Below are 16,112 nucleotides of genomic sequence, written 5' to 3'. Positions count from 1 at the left end.
TGAGCAGGGGGAGAGGGAGAGAGAAAAGCAGACTCCCTGCTGAGCAGGGAGCCCAATGCAGGGCTTGATCCCAGGACCCTGGGATCATGACCTGAGCCAAAGGCAGACGCTTGAATGATTGAGACACGCAGGTGCTTCTACCATCTTGATTCTAAATGACTTTTCCCCTCAACTCAAGAAGTGTAAGCTCTTTGAGGTAAGAAAACAAATCTTTTTTTTTTTTTAATGTATCTCAAGTAACTGATATTATGGAGTGCTCAATAGAGCTTTATAGTTATTAGCTTCTCTTAACAGAAAATGGAGATATACCGATATCCCTTTAAAATAGCCTCTGAACGTACTCAGAACACAAGTCTAGATCTTGCAAAAGTTTTAGACTCTGACCAAAAAGAGTGTTTTCTTCTTTAAGAGAACTGACAATGTTAATTCCTCAATTTTACCTTACCTATTTGAAGCACTGTAACATTTTTTTCCTTATCTATGACATTAATAATTATAGATAGGCTTGGCAGCATTTTGACCAGGTAATAAAATAGGTTATGGAAAGTAGGCTTCAAAAAAAAAAAAAAATCAGTCTTCAGAAAAATAAGAAATCCATGTTAATTGTTAACTGTCTTAAATTCCAGCTGGGTCATCTCCACAAATCCAGGGAAACAGAGTTTGTAGACCAGCCAGAGGATCTGGAGGATGCCCACGAAGCCCAAGTCCACCTCAGTCGTGCTCAGGAGAAGCAGGCACACATCGATCATCTCCATAAACTGGCCCTTTCCCTGGGAGTGGACATCATCTCATCAGTGCAGCGGCCTGTAAGCAACTTGGAACACCATCATTCCTACGTAATTAAAGTTGAGAGTTGGGGGGTAATATCAAAGAAATCAGCCCGACTGTCTACTATATGTTAAATTTAAAAATACATTAAGCCATTGGGGTAGTTATTTGTGGTGAATTTCTACCACCTAGAACAAAACAAAAAAAAACTTTAAAGGAGGAAAATCGCTTTATAAAGTCTTGTTTAGTACATCTATCCTCAAGCTAGTTAAAACATAGAATTGTAGAGCTCTGTTGTCTAATACGGCAGTCAGGTTTTTGCATTTGAAATGGGCCTAAGGCAACTAAAGAACTAAATTTTAATTTTATTAATTTTTAATAATTTAAATTTTAAAACTGACACTCCAATGTAATTATGAGAAAACTTTTAAGTACATTGGGAATAGTTTGGATATGTGATTCTACATTTTAAACTATATACTATGAAATTTGAATATGGATCAATTATTTCTGACAAGTTTAGCAACAATTAAGAAGTGCTTATAAATGTGAATACACACTAGATTTCAAAGACTTAGTATAAAAAACTGTGTTAATATTTTTAACATTTGTTAACATGTTAACATGATGATATTTGGTTGAACAATCTTTATTGTGAAAAATGAATTGCACCTGTTTCTTTTTTTACTTTTTAATATAGCTACCAGAAAATTTTTAATTATTCTTGTGGCTCAGGTTATATTTTGATTGGACCAATGCTGCTTTTGCATTTTGGATCTGGAAAGGTATGGTAGAGATAATCTAGCCCAGGACACTCATTTTATAAAAGAAGGATCTGAGGCCCAGAGAAGGGGCTTTATCCATAAGAGCCCATCATGGAGGAGATTTCTGGCTTCACTGAAGGCTTGGGCAGTGATCACTGGATCTGCTTTATGCTACTGGACTGACCTTAACAGAAGAGCCTAAAGAGAAGACAGTATTTTCAAATCAAATTTTTATAAATAACATACAGGACTCTGATTAAAAGGAAAAAATCTTCCAAATTCCTAATTTGAGGGGAGAAAAGATTATGTTTATTCTATCTAGTATGTATAACATTAACAAAATCATAATGGCCAATTTTACTTTAAGGTTTATCTAAAATCTCCATTAAATGATATAGAATGCAATGAACCTAAAGTTCATTTAAAAAAATTTTTTTTAATTTTTTAAAAATTAAAAAAAATTTTTTTAATTTTTTAACTGAAAGACATAGAAATACAAAATATCTGTTGCTGTTTATAGACAGCAATAAAGTTTTTACCAAGAAGGAGTTTTCTTTTTAAAGAGCTTTATTTTATTAATAAATGTATTTTAAAAAGAAAGAAAAAAGTAAGATGTCTCACTTTGTACAAATAATATTATAAATTGTTCTCCAACCTTTATCTGGCCTTGGCCTCAGCAGCCCTCTGTGTTGAGCAGAGATTGGCGCACTTGCATAATGAACCTGAGGTTAAGTTCAAGTTGACAGGAAAATTATAGTGCAGAAGCTGAATGTTTCCAATGCATATTTTATGCCTTTTGAAGTAAAAATTATACGTTATAATAAACGGTGTCTCTGAAGAGTTGGGTGTGATGAGCAAATCTTCAAAATTGAAGTTTCAAGACTGGAAATGCAACGGTTTGCCTTCCCAACATCTTGGTGTCTGGCTCTCCCTTCTGAAATCATTATATTCAAATATGCTTAAGGTAAAGTCAGCCAGGAGCTGGTTTTTTAATGTCCTTTATGAACTTCATAACGCAGGTAAATAGCACATGCATCTCATTGCTGTTTCGCCCAGTCCCTTTGTCACTTCCTCTTCTCTTTCATTTTCAGAACTGCTCTAACGTTTCCGCAAAGAACCTGCAGCAGCAGCTGGACCTCCTCGAGGGGGACAGTGGGAACTGGCGTGCCAGAGCCCAGGAGTATGAACGGACCCTGACCTGCAGCCTGGAATTCTGCAACGCAAGGGACAGTATAAACGAGGTAGGGTGACAGGGGTGAGAGCCCACCTTGTGAAAAGCTGCTCTCAACCTAAAGCATGTGTCTCTTGTCTGTACGTGTGCACCCACAATCGGGGACCTTTTATTCCACCTTGACCTTTCATCTACCAAGCAACGTCTCAGGGCTCTGAAAGTTTGAGTCAATTCCAAGCACCCAAGTCAGTATGTTGTCAATGCCTAGAAAAACCTAGTACGCACTGTTACAGTGTTCTAGTTGATTTCTTCCCCCCACTCAAGCCTGTACAGCAACTGCTTGCTTGAGTGGATAGAGCCCAGCAGGACAGAAAGGGTGATGCCGTCCCCATGAAGTCAGCTCCGACCTGCTGAGATTCTATTTAAGGACCAATGACTCAAAGCGAGGGGGGTGGCATGGGCCAGGGGAGCAGGCTCTTTGCCTCAGAGGCTACAAAGTATTATCACCAAAGTCAACAGGCTGGTTTCATATTTACTCAAATGGAGTGGTTTACTGGAAAAACAACTTCTAGAGAAAAAGGAGCAACAGACAAAAGTTATCCTCGGCGTCCATATACCCGCTCAAACACGTAATTCCACCTCCTCTCCCTCAACTCCATCCAAACCCCCAACCCCCAAACATGTAGCACGCTGAAATAACCCTCCCCTAGTTAAACTTTCCATTTTAAAAAAACTTATTCTGGGGAGAAAACATAGATCAGGATAGCAAAACATAGTTCCTGATTTTTGACTCAAAATTGACAGTGGGATACAGAGTCATTTAGAGAAAAATGTTTTTGGGTCCACCAGTCACAAGTCCGTTACAAAAGCGGGTGGAGGAAGAGGAAGGGGAAACCTTCTCAAACGTTTTGTTGATGCCTGATTTACACAATCTGGGCCCAGCAAATATCAAATATCAGACATTAGCTCATGAACTCAAGTATGAGTATCTAAGCTAGAATGGTGGTCGAGCTCTCACACGCTCCTTCCTGCAGGCCACACTTTTATAGACCACCGGCAGGTGCAGGAAGGGAGCAGGGCTGGAAGGAAAGTGAGAGGGGCAGAGAGCAGGAGAGGCCACGTGGACCCCAGCAGAGACACAGGAACACCAATAATGACTTTCATTTTAGCAATGTGCTGCCGGACTGTAGGGTTGCTGCTCAGAGTCCGTGTTCCAGGGACTCATTCTGGGCCAGAGATTCATTCGGGGTTAAGCCCAGAGTGTAGCCTACCTGCTATGGCCTCTTCCGGTTTCAGCTAACAATATTTCATTCAAATCTTATTAAAGAAAACAATATTAAAGAAAACATTGTTCTCCCCAAAGCTATAACATTTAGATTTTCAGGTTTGCAAACAATTTTTTTTCCACCTTTCTCCAAAGTTATATTCTTTCTTCCCTTCCTCCTCCTGCTTCTCTCCCTCTCCAATCTCTCCCCTTCCTTCTCTCCTTCTCCCTTCTTCTTCTTTGGTAAACTTTGTTTTGCCAAAAATCTCTCTCCCTGCAGGGATATACAGCTCTAGACTAACAGAAACCACAAGTGAAGGAGGCTAAGGGTTACTCCCAGCTCCCAATAGCTCAGTTTCCATCTTCCTGGATCACTATGGCATGTATGGAGCTGGGTCTCCCCGTGCAGGCCCTTCCCACAGGGGTTCTATTTACAGGCAGCCTCGTGATGAGCCTCTGCTGGGAGCCAGCTTAGCTGAGATGACAGATGTCCCTTGTAGTCACAGTCGGGACGCCCCAGGATTGTCTGTACCATAATGAGCAACCAGATACATGTGGGAATCAGATATCACTTTAACACAACCTCAAACATTAAAAGAACTAGTAGTCTTCCCATTTGTTTCTACTTCATATCCATCTAATCTTTGATGTAAGTTTTAATTTCACATTTAAAGGTTCTTTGAAAATCCTTGGTTCTTTCCTCCTTTCCTTCTTGTATAACTATAGCAGGCATGTCACAGTGTAGCATCCACACCCTGGACTTTCCAACCACAAGCCTAATGGGAAGATAATCAGAAGGAATATTTTTAGTGCACTTTAATTAAATAAATATATGTACATTCTAATTTGTATTGTGAATATCACAGTATAGATGGCTAGATTCCAAGTGGTGATAATATTTATATACCTAGACGTTTTTGTCACATTATCATTATTAATATTTGGCATAGGTACTTAAAACATTATAAAAAATTAAAAGCAATATGTTATTCTACGTTTTTTGTATATTAAAACATTAAAGTCAGACACCCCACCAAGGAACTAGAGCAAACATTGATTTTTTAAAAAAAGATTTTATTTATTTATTTGAGAGAGAGAACAGCAGAAAGAGGGAGAAGCAGGTTCCCCAGCTGAGCAGGAAATCTAACACGGGGCTTGATCTGAGGACCCTGGGATCATGACCTGAGCTGAAAGCAGTCGCTTAACTGACTGAGCCACCCAGGCACCCCAATGCATTTTATTTTTTAAGTTGAGTTGGAAACACAGTTGTTTTGTTTCCAGTGTGCTTCAAGTGCTTCTTGGAAGGTCACAGACTCTGAGTGGAAATAGATTTTGGGAGATCTCGACACCGACACTTCTTCCTTTTTAGGGTGAGAAACCTGAGGTGTCTTCGATTTGCATCTGAGCAGAGCACTTAGGACTGCAGAGCTTCTGTTCATGGTGTGTGAGGAGTCGGCTTTGGGCCAAAAGCTCATCTGTTGGTCTTCAGGCTCTATTGGGCACCAACAGGTTGTCAATTACTAAACTCAAAGTCCCCACTTGCTCCCATGGCACAGTCTGATGCACCATGTACACTTTCTCTGCACTTTCCTCTGCCCACCTGTTTTCCGGCATAGCCATTTCAAGCTGTTTGGATGCTCCGATACAATAGCACGGTTCATTTGGTCATTTCAACCAAAATTAATTGTTGATGATGCCCTAACTAACGTACATGGTTCTAACTGTACTTGAGCTCCCTAGTAGAGGACTCCGTACCTCAGGGCAAAATAAAATGAGGTGTTCTAAAGGCGAATTTTTTTTTTTTTTTGGATGTGATGTGATATTCTTTAAAGACAAAGAACCATGGTTCTGTGCCTTGATTATCTTTGAGTAAAATACTTTTACTTTCTTATTTCATACACTACCTAAGACATAGGATATTGTAAAATCTCATTTTTTCCATGTCTACCTTCACAGTCTTCAGACTGCCAGATTTCGTGGCATTTTTTTCTCACTCATTTCACACAAAGATATATTGGTATGCACAAATGTTGAGTTTCACCATATATTTTCTTGCCTGGCAGCATGAATAAGCTGTTAATACGCAAAGCATTACAGACATTCTCCATGGTTAGACGTGACAGAACATCAGTAGTTACTCATTCTTTTACAAGTCTTTATTTAGAAACGTAATAAGTTGATATTAAGCATGTTTTCTATCTGCAACCTGACCCCAAAAGTTACTTTTACATTTACATAATGTTAATGGAAATTTATAACTGGCGTCTCATTATGGGTCGCAATTACTTTGCCGGAAAAAAAAAAGCAAAACAGCAATGACAGAATTGGGTTGGTATCCATTCTTTCAAAATAAGTTTCGCAAACAGAAGTTTTCATGTAATTAGATCACTTTAGCCTGAAACTTTTTCTACTGTAGCAACATCCTACTCATCGGGAAGGAAACAGAAAAGGACTTGGTGTATATATAGGTCTGTTCCATATGTTGGAGTCTCATGTTCCAGTTACACAAATTTTTTTTGTTGATTTGAAGTCGGTCATTTGAGTTCCAGAGACATAAGGCAGACAAGAAGCAGCAAATTAGAATCGAGGAATAGACATATACCCAACTCATGAAATCGAACTTCCTGACATCGTAGAGCACTTTGCTGGTGACAAAATGACCACAGACATCCCCCAGCGGCAGGAGAAGAAGCAGACAAAGAGTGCCCGGACGGCTAAAACACGGGGCGGGCAGTACTGTAGTATGGTGCTGGGGTTATTATATTCTGGATCGATAACCCTACACTCATCATTTTAAGAAAAAACACTAAACTGGGCGCCTGGATGGCTCAGTGGGTTAAGCCACTGCCTTCGGCTCAGGTCATGATCTCGGGGTCCTGGGATCGAGTCCCGCATCGGGCTCTCTGCTCAGCAGGGAGCCTGCTTCTCTCTCTCTCTCTCTCTCTGCCTGTCTCTCTGTCTGCTTGTGATCTCTGTCTGTCAAATAAACAAATAAAATCTTTAAAAAAAAAAAAAACACTAAACTATCATCATTTGACACATATTGCCACTGTGGCCACTGCGTACTGGACCATAAGCCCATGAAAGTCCTCTGGGAACATGGAGCCCAGAGTGAATGAAAGCCCCAGGAGACTTCTCATCACAGTCACTCACAAGCAGGCCACACCGTGGGTCCATCCAGAGGGTACAGAATACAAAAGATGTATTTGTTCTGAAAATGTTCATAAAAGTTTGGTGTTTCACGTCTGCAAGGAGACTCTTCTTCCTGAAGAATACAGAAAGCTGAAGTTTAAAATCGTAGTTACCATGTCCAGGAAGTAAAACAAACACATGAACACACAGAGCTTGCAGGGCAGAGACAATAGCTATGATCGAGACATGAGGTCAAATGGAGCCACCGTCCTCTCCCTGCAGGCTGTCCCACTTCCGCTGCCGCAGCACTGGCCTTGAGCATACGGGGACAGCTGCACGGTTGCCAAGCGAAAGGAGGCCAAGGGAGCCTTGTCCTGAAATCTCTCCAGGACTTAGGCTTGGTATTCTAGCCGTACTGATTGTAGCAAATCATTCAGGTTGAATTATGAATCTTTGGGTCCTTTCATTTCAAATGCAAGCATCCTGGGCAGTGATAACTGTGAAGCCTTCTGTTACTGGAAATGAGCATCAGAAATCTTTTTTTTCTGGAATGGGCAAAAGGATGAGCAAGAAATGGAGCCTGTGAAGTGGACATGAAGAGAAATGGACTGTTTTGCATTTTTGTGTCTGGCCAAATCTGTGCTATCGTTCCAATGAAGGCTTTATTTTTTATTTTTATTTTTTAGTAGGCTCCATGCCCAGTGTGGAGGCCAACGTGGGGCTTGAACTCAGGACCCTGAGATCAAGACCTGAGCTGAGATCAAGAGTTGGATGCTTAACTGACTGAACCACTCAGGTGCCTGAAAAGGCTTTTGTTTTTAATGTGTGTCCTGAGTTTTAAAATGTCCCATGGCCCTCACATAAATTGGCCCTGCCAGCACCAGACTCCCAATAATACATTCTTATGCCAGAGCGACCTCAACCAACTTAGTCAAGACTAAGAATAGCAATCCAGCCTGGTCGTCATCAGCCTCTTTTTGCTTCTGCTTCTTCTCAAGGAAGCTTTGTTCATTCCTAACCCTGAAAGAAGCTCACTGCTCCCTAGGAAATATGGTGAAGGTGTTCATTCTGGTTCAAAAGAACCACAATTTTAAAGTCATTTCATTCCTAAGTATGGCTGTATTAACTTAGTCCGCTGATTCCATAACAAATATGGAGGAGCTGAACAAGTAGAAACAGGAAAATCACATTATTCATTAGGAAAAAAAAAAATCCTCCTAAAGTTTTTTTAAAGGTTTTTAGAAATTTTGTTAATAAGGATTATAACAACGTTTAAATTTTTTGAATAGGGTGAACTATCCTGCCCAAGCTTTGGGTGTTTCTTTCTGCTTACGTGTTCCATTTGAGCAGTTGTCTTGCCATTTCCACCATTCCCCATTGTTGACAAGCTAACTAAAGTTAGAAACAGCTGCAGGAACAATGATCCCACAGCCAAGCAACCATGGCACTCAGTCCCTTTAAAAATATGATCACAAGTTATATGGGGATTAGATGGGAAGTTAAGTTTTCATGTTAGAATGTGCAGGTAAGAAATTTAGGCATGATTAGGTTTTTCTGAAAATCTACTTGCTAAAGGTAGTTTGTTCATGCTGCCTTCTACTTGTAGCTGCAAAAGTCCTACTAAATTTCAGCTGGGAAAGGTCAAAGATTTAAAATGCATTTCTAGGGGACCAAAAGAGAGAAGTGCCAGTAACTTTGTCAAAGGAGCTCATGTGTCAAAAAGAAGCTGATTCTATTTCACATACTCATAGCACCATGAACACTCTTTGGTCTTATAAATCATCTTCAGTAGAAGTGCATACATTCTGAAGCCGCAGAAATAAGATTGTGCTCATCATTTATTGGTCTTAAGTTTTTTGATCCAAAGCAGATTTAAAATTTCATGGTTTAGAATTAGAGCATTAAGGCTCAGACTTTCTCTGTTCATCACCTAGTTTTTGAATAGAAGTTGATCTTTCTCATTTAAACAAGCAGACGTAACCCAGTGATTATCAGATTGATGACTGAGACCCTCTTCCTTTCTCTAGACTGAAATTTATAATGTGTATCACATTCTAGTACAAGAAAAAAGAATATAAAATTTCCTTTTCCAATGGATACTTATTAGTAACAGGACATATATTTTCCCCTTTCTTTTTTCTTTTATTCTGTTTATTTTTATTAAAAATAGAAATTATATGTTTAATTATGGTAAAATACCACATGTACTACATGTAACATAAAATGTACCATCTTAACCATTTTAAGGTTAAGGTTAATATTAAGTACGTTCATATTGTTCTACTATCATTACCACTATCCATTTCCAGAACTTTGTCATCATCCCAAAAAGAAATTCTGTACCCGTGAAACAATAACTCTTTATTGGGGACATGTTTTTTAATACAGGAATCTGTGGTTTCCTCAGATGTGGTAGTTATTATACCTATAATCACAGATTACGACTTTGAGGGGAAAGAGTTCCTGCCCAAGTTCCATGTGAATAACTCAGGATGTAGTCCCGATATATCTCAATCCCATTTGTGTTTTTCCACTAAAATTGAACACATGCATGTTAAAACACTGAATGTCAAAGACTTTAAATATTAATTGGTCATTTTATAAGTATACCAAATGAATATGATCTTCTCCAATATTTGTGTGAGTTCTAATAGAGAAATAGTTTTCAAATTTTGAAACTATAGTTCTTGCCATTTCTTCAGAATGTTACTGATTTATCAGTTTAAATGTTTAAAATGTGGCTGGCTTAATTGGTAGCTTAAAACAAGCATTCAACAATTTCATTTACCATATGACATAAACAACAGTATAGGTGTGTGAGAGGCAAAAATCACATCAGTGTAATGATTTCCATGTATGCAAATCTGCTAGGGCCTTTGTAGGTAATTGTCTCCAAGAAATGTTAAAGATAAGGTCAGGGTTCCGTTCTTACAATATGCAGGATTCGAAATAAGCATTTGGAGAAAGCAAATATTTTTAGGGCAGATATGTTTTTTTCTGCATTACAGGTCTAAAATCTAGCATGTACACAGCCTTTATTCCCTTCCAAATAATTTATTTGCTGTCATTGAAAAGAATTTTAATGTGTTTCTGACTTCTCTTATCATAGCTCAAATTTATCAACCATGACATTGTTCATTTTTTTGCTGTTAAATGCTTCCATATAATCTGAGAAGGTTTATGTTTTCTCTGTACTTCTCTTTGCTGATAATATAAAGAGAGAGTTGCCTGTCAATATGCTTATCTTTCTTGAATATGGGAAAGGGTGCAGAAAGTGTTGTGTTTGATGGAACTGGACTGCTTAGGGCTTCGGTTCACTGGTAAAGTTGAACTGTGTGTTCTTAAGGCTGTCATAATGCATGCTCTGCTCTCTGTTCGTTGCCATATGCTCTGTTTATACACAAGTTAGCATTGCCATCAGTGGTGACGCTGTCCCTTTACTTTCCGGTTTGGAAGAACATCTAAAGTTAGTGGCCTATATCTAAAAAGGAAATCCCTTCTGCAAACTGCTCATGAAAAATAATTTTTTACCTGGATTTAGGCGAGTAAAGTATTTTTCCTACTAAATCTCATATTGGGACTCCTCTTTTATCTCACTAATGTCCTTGGTGGTCTGAATGTCGACCCTTCATTGACCTCTGCAACAGGAACAGCTCATTGGAGCCTAGTATATTTATTCTCGATACTGTAAGAGAGCCTTGGGAGGCAGAAGCATCTAAGACCCAGAGAACGGAATGTATGGGAAACATAATGTCAAATAAATACGAATAAGAAAATTAGAGTTGTTAAAAATCTGATATGTTCAAAACTCTTTTATTTGGAAGCCAAGAGATATTCTGTACTTATAAATCTAATTTTAAATTACAAATCAAGGGGCATCTGGTTGACTCAGTTGGTTAAGCATCCGACTCTTGATTTTGACTCAGGTTATGATCTCAGGGTTACAAGATGGAGCCCTGCATGGGGATGTGCACTGGGCGTTGAATCTGCTTAGGATTCTCTCTCTCCCTCTCCCTCTACCCCTCCCCAACACTCTCTAAAAAATTTACACATCAAAAAGTACAAAGAACAATTTATATTTAAATTTAGGAATATGTTTAAATTCTCATTATGTGCTCACTTAGCACATTTGTTTCCTATTAAAAAATCACTGAATACATTTTGAGGATTATGAATATTTTGAAGTGTTAAGATTTTTTTATTTATTACAAGTCAATATTAGTGTCCTCATTTTAAGGAAATCACCTCTTTTCATTGAACTGCAGCTCAAAGAGTCATTCAAAGATATCAAAAAGAAATTCAACAATTTAAAGTTTAATTACACTAAGAAAAATGAAAAGGCTCGGAATCTGAAGGCTCTTAAATATCAAATTCAACAAGTTGATGTGCATGCTGAAAAAATACAGGTAAAGAGAAAGTGCGGGTGGCATGTCTGTGTGTGTGTCTGTGTGTATGCACATGCATGCACTACTATGATTATTTCAAAATCAGCTTGCATTTCAATTCTAGATGCCTAACCCTTGGGCTTTTTTGCAACATCGGGATTCAGATGGTAGTTTTCTGCTTTTGTAAAAGTTGAGTTCCTCATGTAAAATGTATAAGTTAATTTATCTTTTGAGGCAGCTCTAGAATGAATTCTACCAAATCTACCCAGCCTCTCTGCTTCCATTCTTCCCCAGAGCACACACACACGCACATGCACACACACACACGCACACACACGTGCACACCTCTTATACACCCCATTTCCTTTCCTTGCACATGCTTATGTCAGGAACAACTTTGTGGCCCATTACTCCTAGAACCTCCTATACTACCTCAATTACCACATGAACCAGCTAGATAACTTGAATATTTTTCCCAGGAGACAGTGAGCTTCTTGAAGATAAGAAAATATTTTATTTTATGATCTTTGCCTTTTTTTAAAATCATACTATCATTCTCGAAATCTGGAATAGGACCTGGTATGTAGTGAATTTTCTATATGATTTTAATGATGGATCCGTAAACTATGTGGGAGAAAACCCATTCTTTCCAAAATACATTTGTGATTATTATGATTTTAATATATCATCAGGGAGAAGGCTGCAAAAGTTTTCCCCAAGTTTTTCTGTCAATAAATTATCACCAGCCAGCCTCATAAATAAAAACTGAATTTTGTTTTAAAAACTGTTTCTTTTTTGCATAGGCTTTGAAAAAGAAAATGGAAAAAGTTGAGAATAGAACTTCTGATTCTTTCTTGAGTTATCCAAATAATAAAGTTAATGTTCTTTTGGAAGCCATGAAGGATTTGCAAGAACATGTGGATGAGTTTGACAAAGTTGTGACAGATTACAAGATGACTTTGGACCTGACAGAGCACCTCCAGGAGATGATAGAAGAGGTATCCTTTTCTTGTTGAAATGGTGTCCATATGTAATGTTCTTTAAAATTGCTCTGTAACTTTAAAACAATGCTACTGCAGTTAATATTGTCATTAAATCTATGCATCTTCCTCCTTTTCATGATTATTGCCTTAGGATAATTTCTTAAAGTAGAATTGCTGGACCAAAGGAGGATGAATGGTGCAAAGTTTGATAGCATTGTCCAATTGTTCTTTAGAGAGATTTTACTAATTTGCTCTTACCAGCAACATAGGAGAATTTCTCATTTCTCCATAACGCCATCAACTCAAGATGCTGAACCATCATGAAATTATGCTCACTGCTGGATATCTGTTTAAAATACTCAAAGTGACTTATTTATTTCACGGAACTTGCAAATGTTTAGAAAGAAATGTGATGGTGGGATGTTTCATGTACACAAATTGTTATTGGTGTTATTTTGTTTTTGTCGAGAGGATAAATGGTAGAGGATGCATAAGCTATAGGAAATTTAACAGATTACAGTTGTTATTTGCACACCTCATGTCGAAGAAATTCCACACTTGAAGTTCTTTGTGGCCCATTATTCTGTGATACAGAACGTCTCTCTGCCACGGATGCAGCAGATTTTAGATTTGACACGGCACTGAGCAAGATGAGGAGGATCATTCCTCTATGTCTGATCCATAGGCTTGCTGTGACCCTGTGGCACTTATTGAGAGCCAGCTCCTAACCGACTCATGTGTTTTTGTTTCTCGCTCATCATAATCATTCTGACCATGGTCAGACGCATTCCTTCCATCACCGTTATTTAGTATTTTTGGTGAGAAACTGTCTCAATTCTCCACTGTGCTTTGAAAATATGACTTGAGTAACTTCTATTAAAAACAAAACAAAGCAAAAAGGTCAAATGCTGTTCCCCAACCCATAAACTAAGTCTCATTCTTAGAAGAGAATTTATTTATTAAGCAGGCAGTACTTTATCCATGTGTTGTTAATTACTTCAATTATTTTGGCAGTAATCTGTGTGTTTGAACTTTTTGTCTTTTCTTTTAGCTGATATTTGAATTCTTTTTCGTGCCGTATGCTTTTTATATTTCCTGTTCTTGTAAGTCTGCAATGTTCTTAGCAAGTCTATTTCAGGCAAATCTAAGAAGGCAGGAAAATCAAATGAATTTCCATACCTTTATTTTCTTATCTAACTCTACTACCCAAGTGCAGAAGCCTATGATCATATTTTGACATTTTCCTTATTATGACTTAGAAAGTTCAAACTAATGTGATTATAAAGTTTGAGAATATTGAAATTTGATACTTCAGTGGTCAAAATGAAGAACTTTAGAACATGGTATCTCTTTAATCTACGCTTATCCCATTTTAATTTAGTGTCACTTTTGGTATGAAGATGCAAGTGCCACAGTTGTAAGAGTTGGAAAATATTCCACAGAATGCAAGACAAAGGAAGCTGTGCAAATTCTCCACCAGCAATTCAATAAATATATCAGGCCCTCCGTGCCTCAGCAAGAAGAAAGGATTCAGGAGATCAGTGACCTAGCTCAGCGCTTATATGGTGAGGTCTCTTTTAAAATAACCAGCAATTTGCCCTTGAACAAATCTATAGTGAACCTAATCCTGCAGAAAGCAGAGCATGACAAGCCCTCAGGGTCCTCACTATAGCAATTATTCAGGCAAGAGACTCAAGATAAGCACCCATATCTACAAAAGTAAACAGCCAGGAATAGAGGAAGGCATTTCTGCCTCCAGGAGAGGAAGTCTTTGGATTTTTTTTTAAAGATTTTATTTATTTATTTGACACGCGCACACACACAGATCACAAGTAGGCAGAGAGGCAGGCAGAGAGAGGGCGGGGGCGGGGGTGCAGCGCAGAGCAGGGAGCCTGATGCAGGGCTTGATCCCTGGACCCTGAGATCATGACCTGAGCTGAAGGCAGAGGCTTAACCACTGAGCCACCCAGGCACCCTAAGGAAGTCTTCGGATTTTAACTATCTTGTGTAAACCCTCCTTCTCTATTCTCTTTTCTCCCCTATTCCTGTTGGTCATCCACCGGGTTATAAGCAGACAAAACAAAACAACAACAACAACAAAAACCAAACTCATTTCCATGAGGGTGATTTCTTAAAAAACATTCAAAACCCCCATAATACTTAAAGTGAGTGTTAAGCTAAAATTGATGTCTCTAGTCCTCATATTTCTATGAGGGGTGTGGTTTGTAGATTTAAGAAACAGATGGTTTGGTTAGTAGATTTAAGGAACAGGTCCCTTGCCTTTTTCTCCCTTATGGAATAAACAGGAGAACTCAAATTATCATCTCACTGGTTCTGCTTTTCTCTTCTCCATGACCAGGAAAGAGAATACAGTTGTCAGTCTCAAGAGTTTTTCTATCTAAAGGAGGCCCTCATTTCAGAAACCCTCTGGGTGATGATAGCCTTTGGGGGTGCTGAGGAACAAGTTTCATGAATCCCCTGATATTGTTCCTATAGACCAAGGGTACTTACCAGTGGCCAGGCAAATCTAGCTTAGAAAGAAGATAACAATGAGTGGTACAAAATGTTTCAGCTGGCTGTGGATATTTTCTCACGCAACATGAAATGCTATCCATGGATAGCCATAAAAATGTGTAGAAACATATATACTGTACCACCTAATATTAAATTATTAAGAATGAATTGTTAGTACTTTTCCAAAAGGAAAAGGTAGAAACATAAAAATAATAAAATATGGATTGAAAAATTAATGGAAACGAATGTGATATCTCACTCTTACCATAGTTACTGTATAGTTGCCTTAAAATGTTGTGAACGCCCTCTGCTTCCACAGCATTGTATATGGTTCCCTCTATTTTTGTACTTTCCACACTGTAGTGAAATTATTCATCTCTTCATCAGTCTTCTCTATTGACCATAAGCTCCTTGAGGGCAAGGGAAGCACGTTTTGTCACTGTATTTAAGTGCGTATTCAATTTCAGGACCCTGTTAAGTACTCACAGAGACCCGACACTAGTTTAATTCCCCTCCCTTCATGCATATCCTGCGTCCTGCATTATCTGTGTTCCTGGCCCTTATACCAACTGACAGATTGTATAGTTATTTGTCTATTGTCTGGCTTTTACACCAGCATGCAAACTCCGTTGAGAGAAGGGATTTAACCTGTTAGTTTACTTCTTCATGATACATACTAAGTGCTTAACAAATACATGACGAATAAATGAATCATTGACTGAATACCTTGAACAAATAAATAAATGTGAATCTTCATCTGCTCAGTAGAGAAACTATGTAATTTTTTAAAATTTGCAATAAGTAAAAAGCTTTAGGAATATTATTTTAACTCTTACAGGCCACCCAAACATCCTTGGACCCAGAATTGTAAAACAAATAAATTTATCTCAAAAAAATTTTTTGAGTACCTATTATGTATGAGGAGGTATAATTGATAAAAAGGTAAATAAAACTTAGTTCCTTCATTCAGGAATCCACAGCCTAGATCTAGAAGTCATGTTACAGTAAATGTAGCCAGAAAGGCATGTGTATTGGTTTGCTAGAGTTAACATCATGAAATACTACAGACTGCGCTGCTGAAACAAGAGAAATTCATTTCCTCACAGTTCTGGAAGCTGAAGTCCAAGATCA

At 38.3% G+C, this 16,112-nt stretch overlaps 1 protein-coding gene across 7 annotated transcripts in view; it reads left to right on the top strand.

The window, feature by feature from the left end:
• Positions 1-16,112, top strand: part of CCDC141 (coiled-coil domain containing 141) — a 235,072-nt gene that overhangs the window by 188,427 nt on the left and 30,533 nt on the right. For all 7 annotated transcript variants that reach the window (XM_032356082.1, XM_032356079.1, XM_032356080.1 and 4 more), the window contains 5 exons: positions 627-806; positions 2,624-2,773; positions 11,365-11,505; positions 12,288-12,482; positions 13,849-14,032. In XM_032356082.1, the coding sequence (XP_032211973.1) occupies positions 627-806; positions 2,624-2,773; positions 11,365-11,505; positions 12,288-12,482; positions 13,849-14,032 (850 nt within the window). The remainder of the gene's footprint in view (positions 1-626; positions 807-2,623; positions 2,774-11,364; positions 11,506-12,287; positions 12,483-13,848; positions 14,033-16,112) is intronic.

This window comes from Mustela erminea, chromosome 8 (assembly GCF_009829155.1).
Source record: "Mustela erminea isolate mMusErm1 chromosome 8, mMusErm1.Pri, whole genome shotgun sequence".
NCBI lineage: Eukaryota > Metazoa > Chordata > Mammalia > Carnivora > Mustelidae > Mustela > Mustela erminea.
Note: the sequence above shows the minus strand (reverse complement) of the source record. Positions and strands in the feature narration are given on the sequence as shown.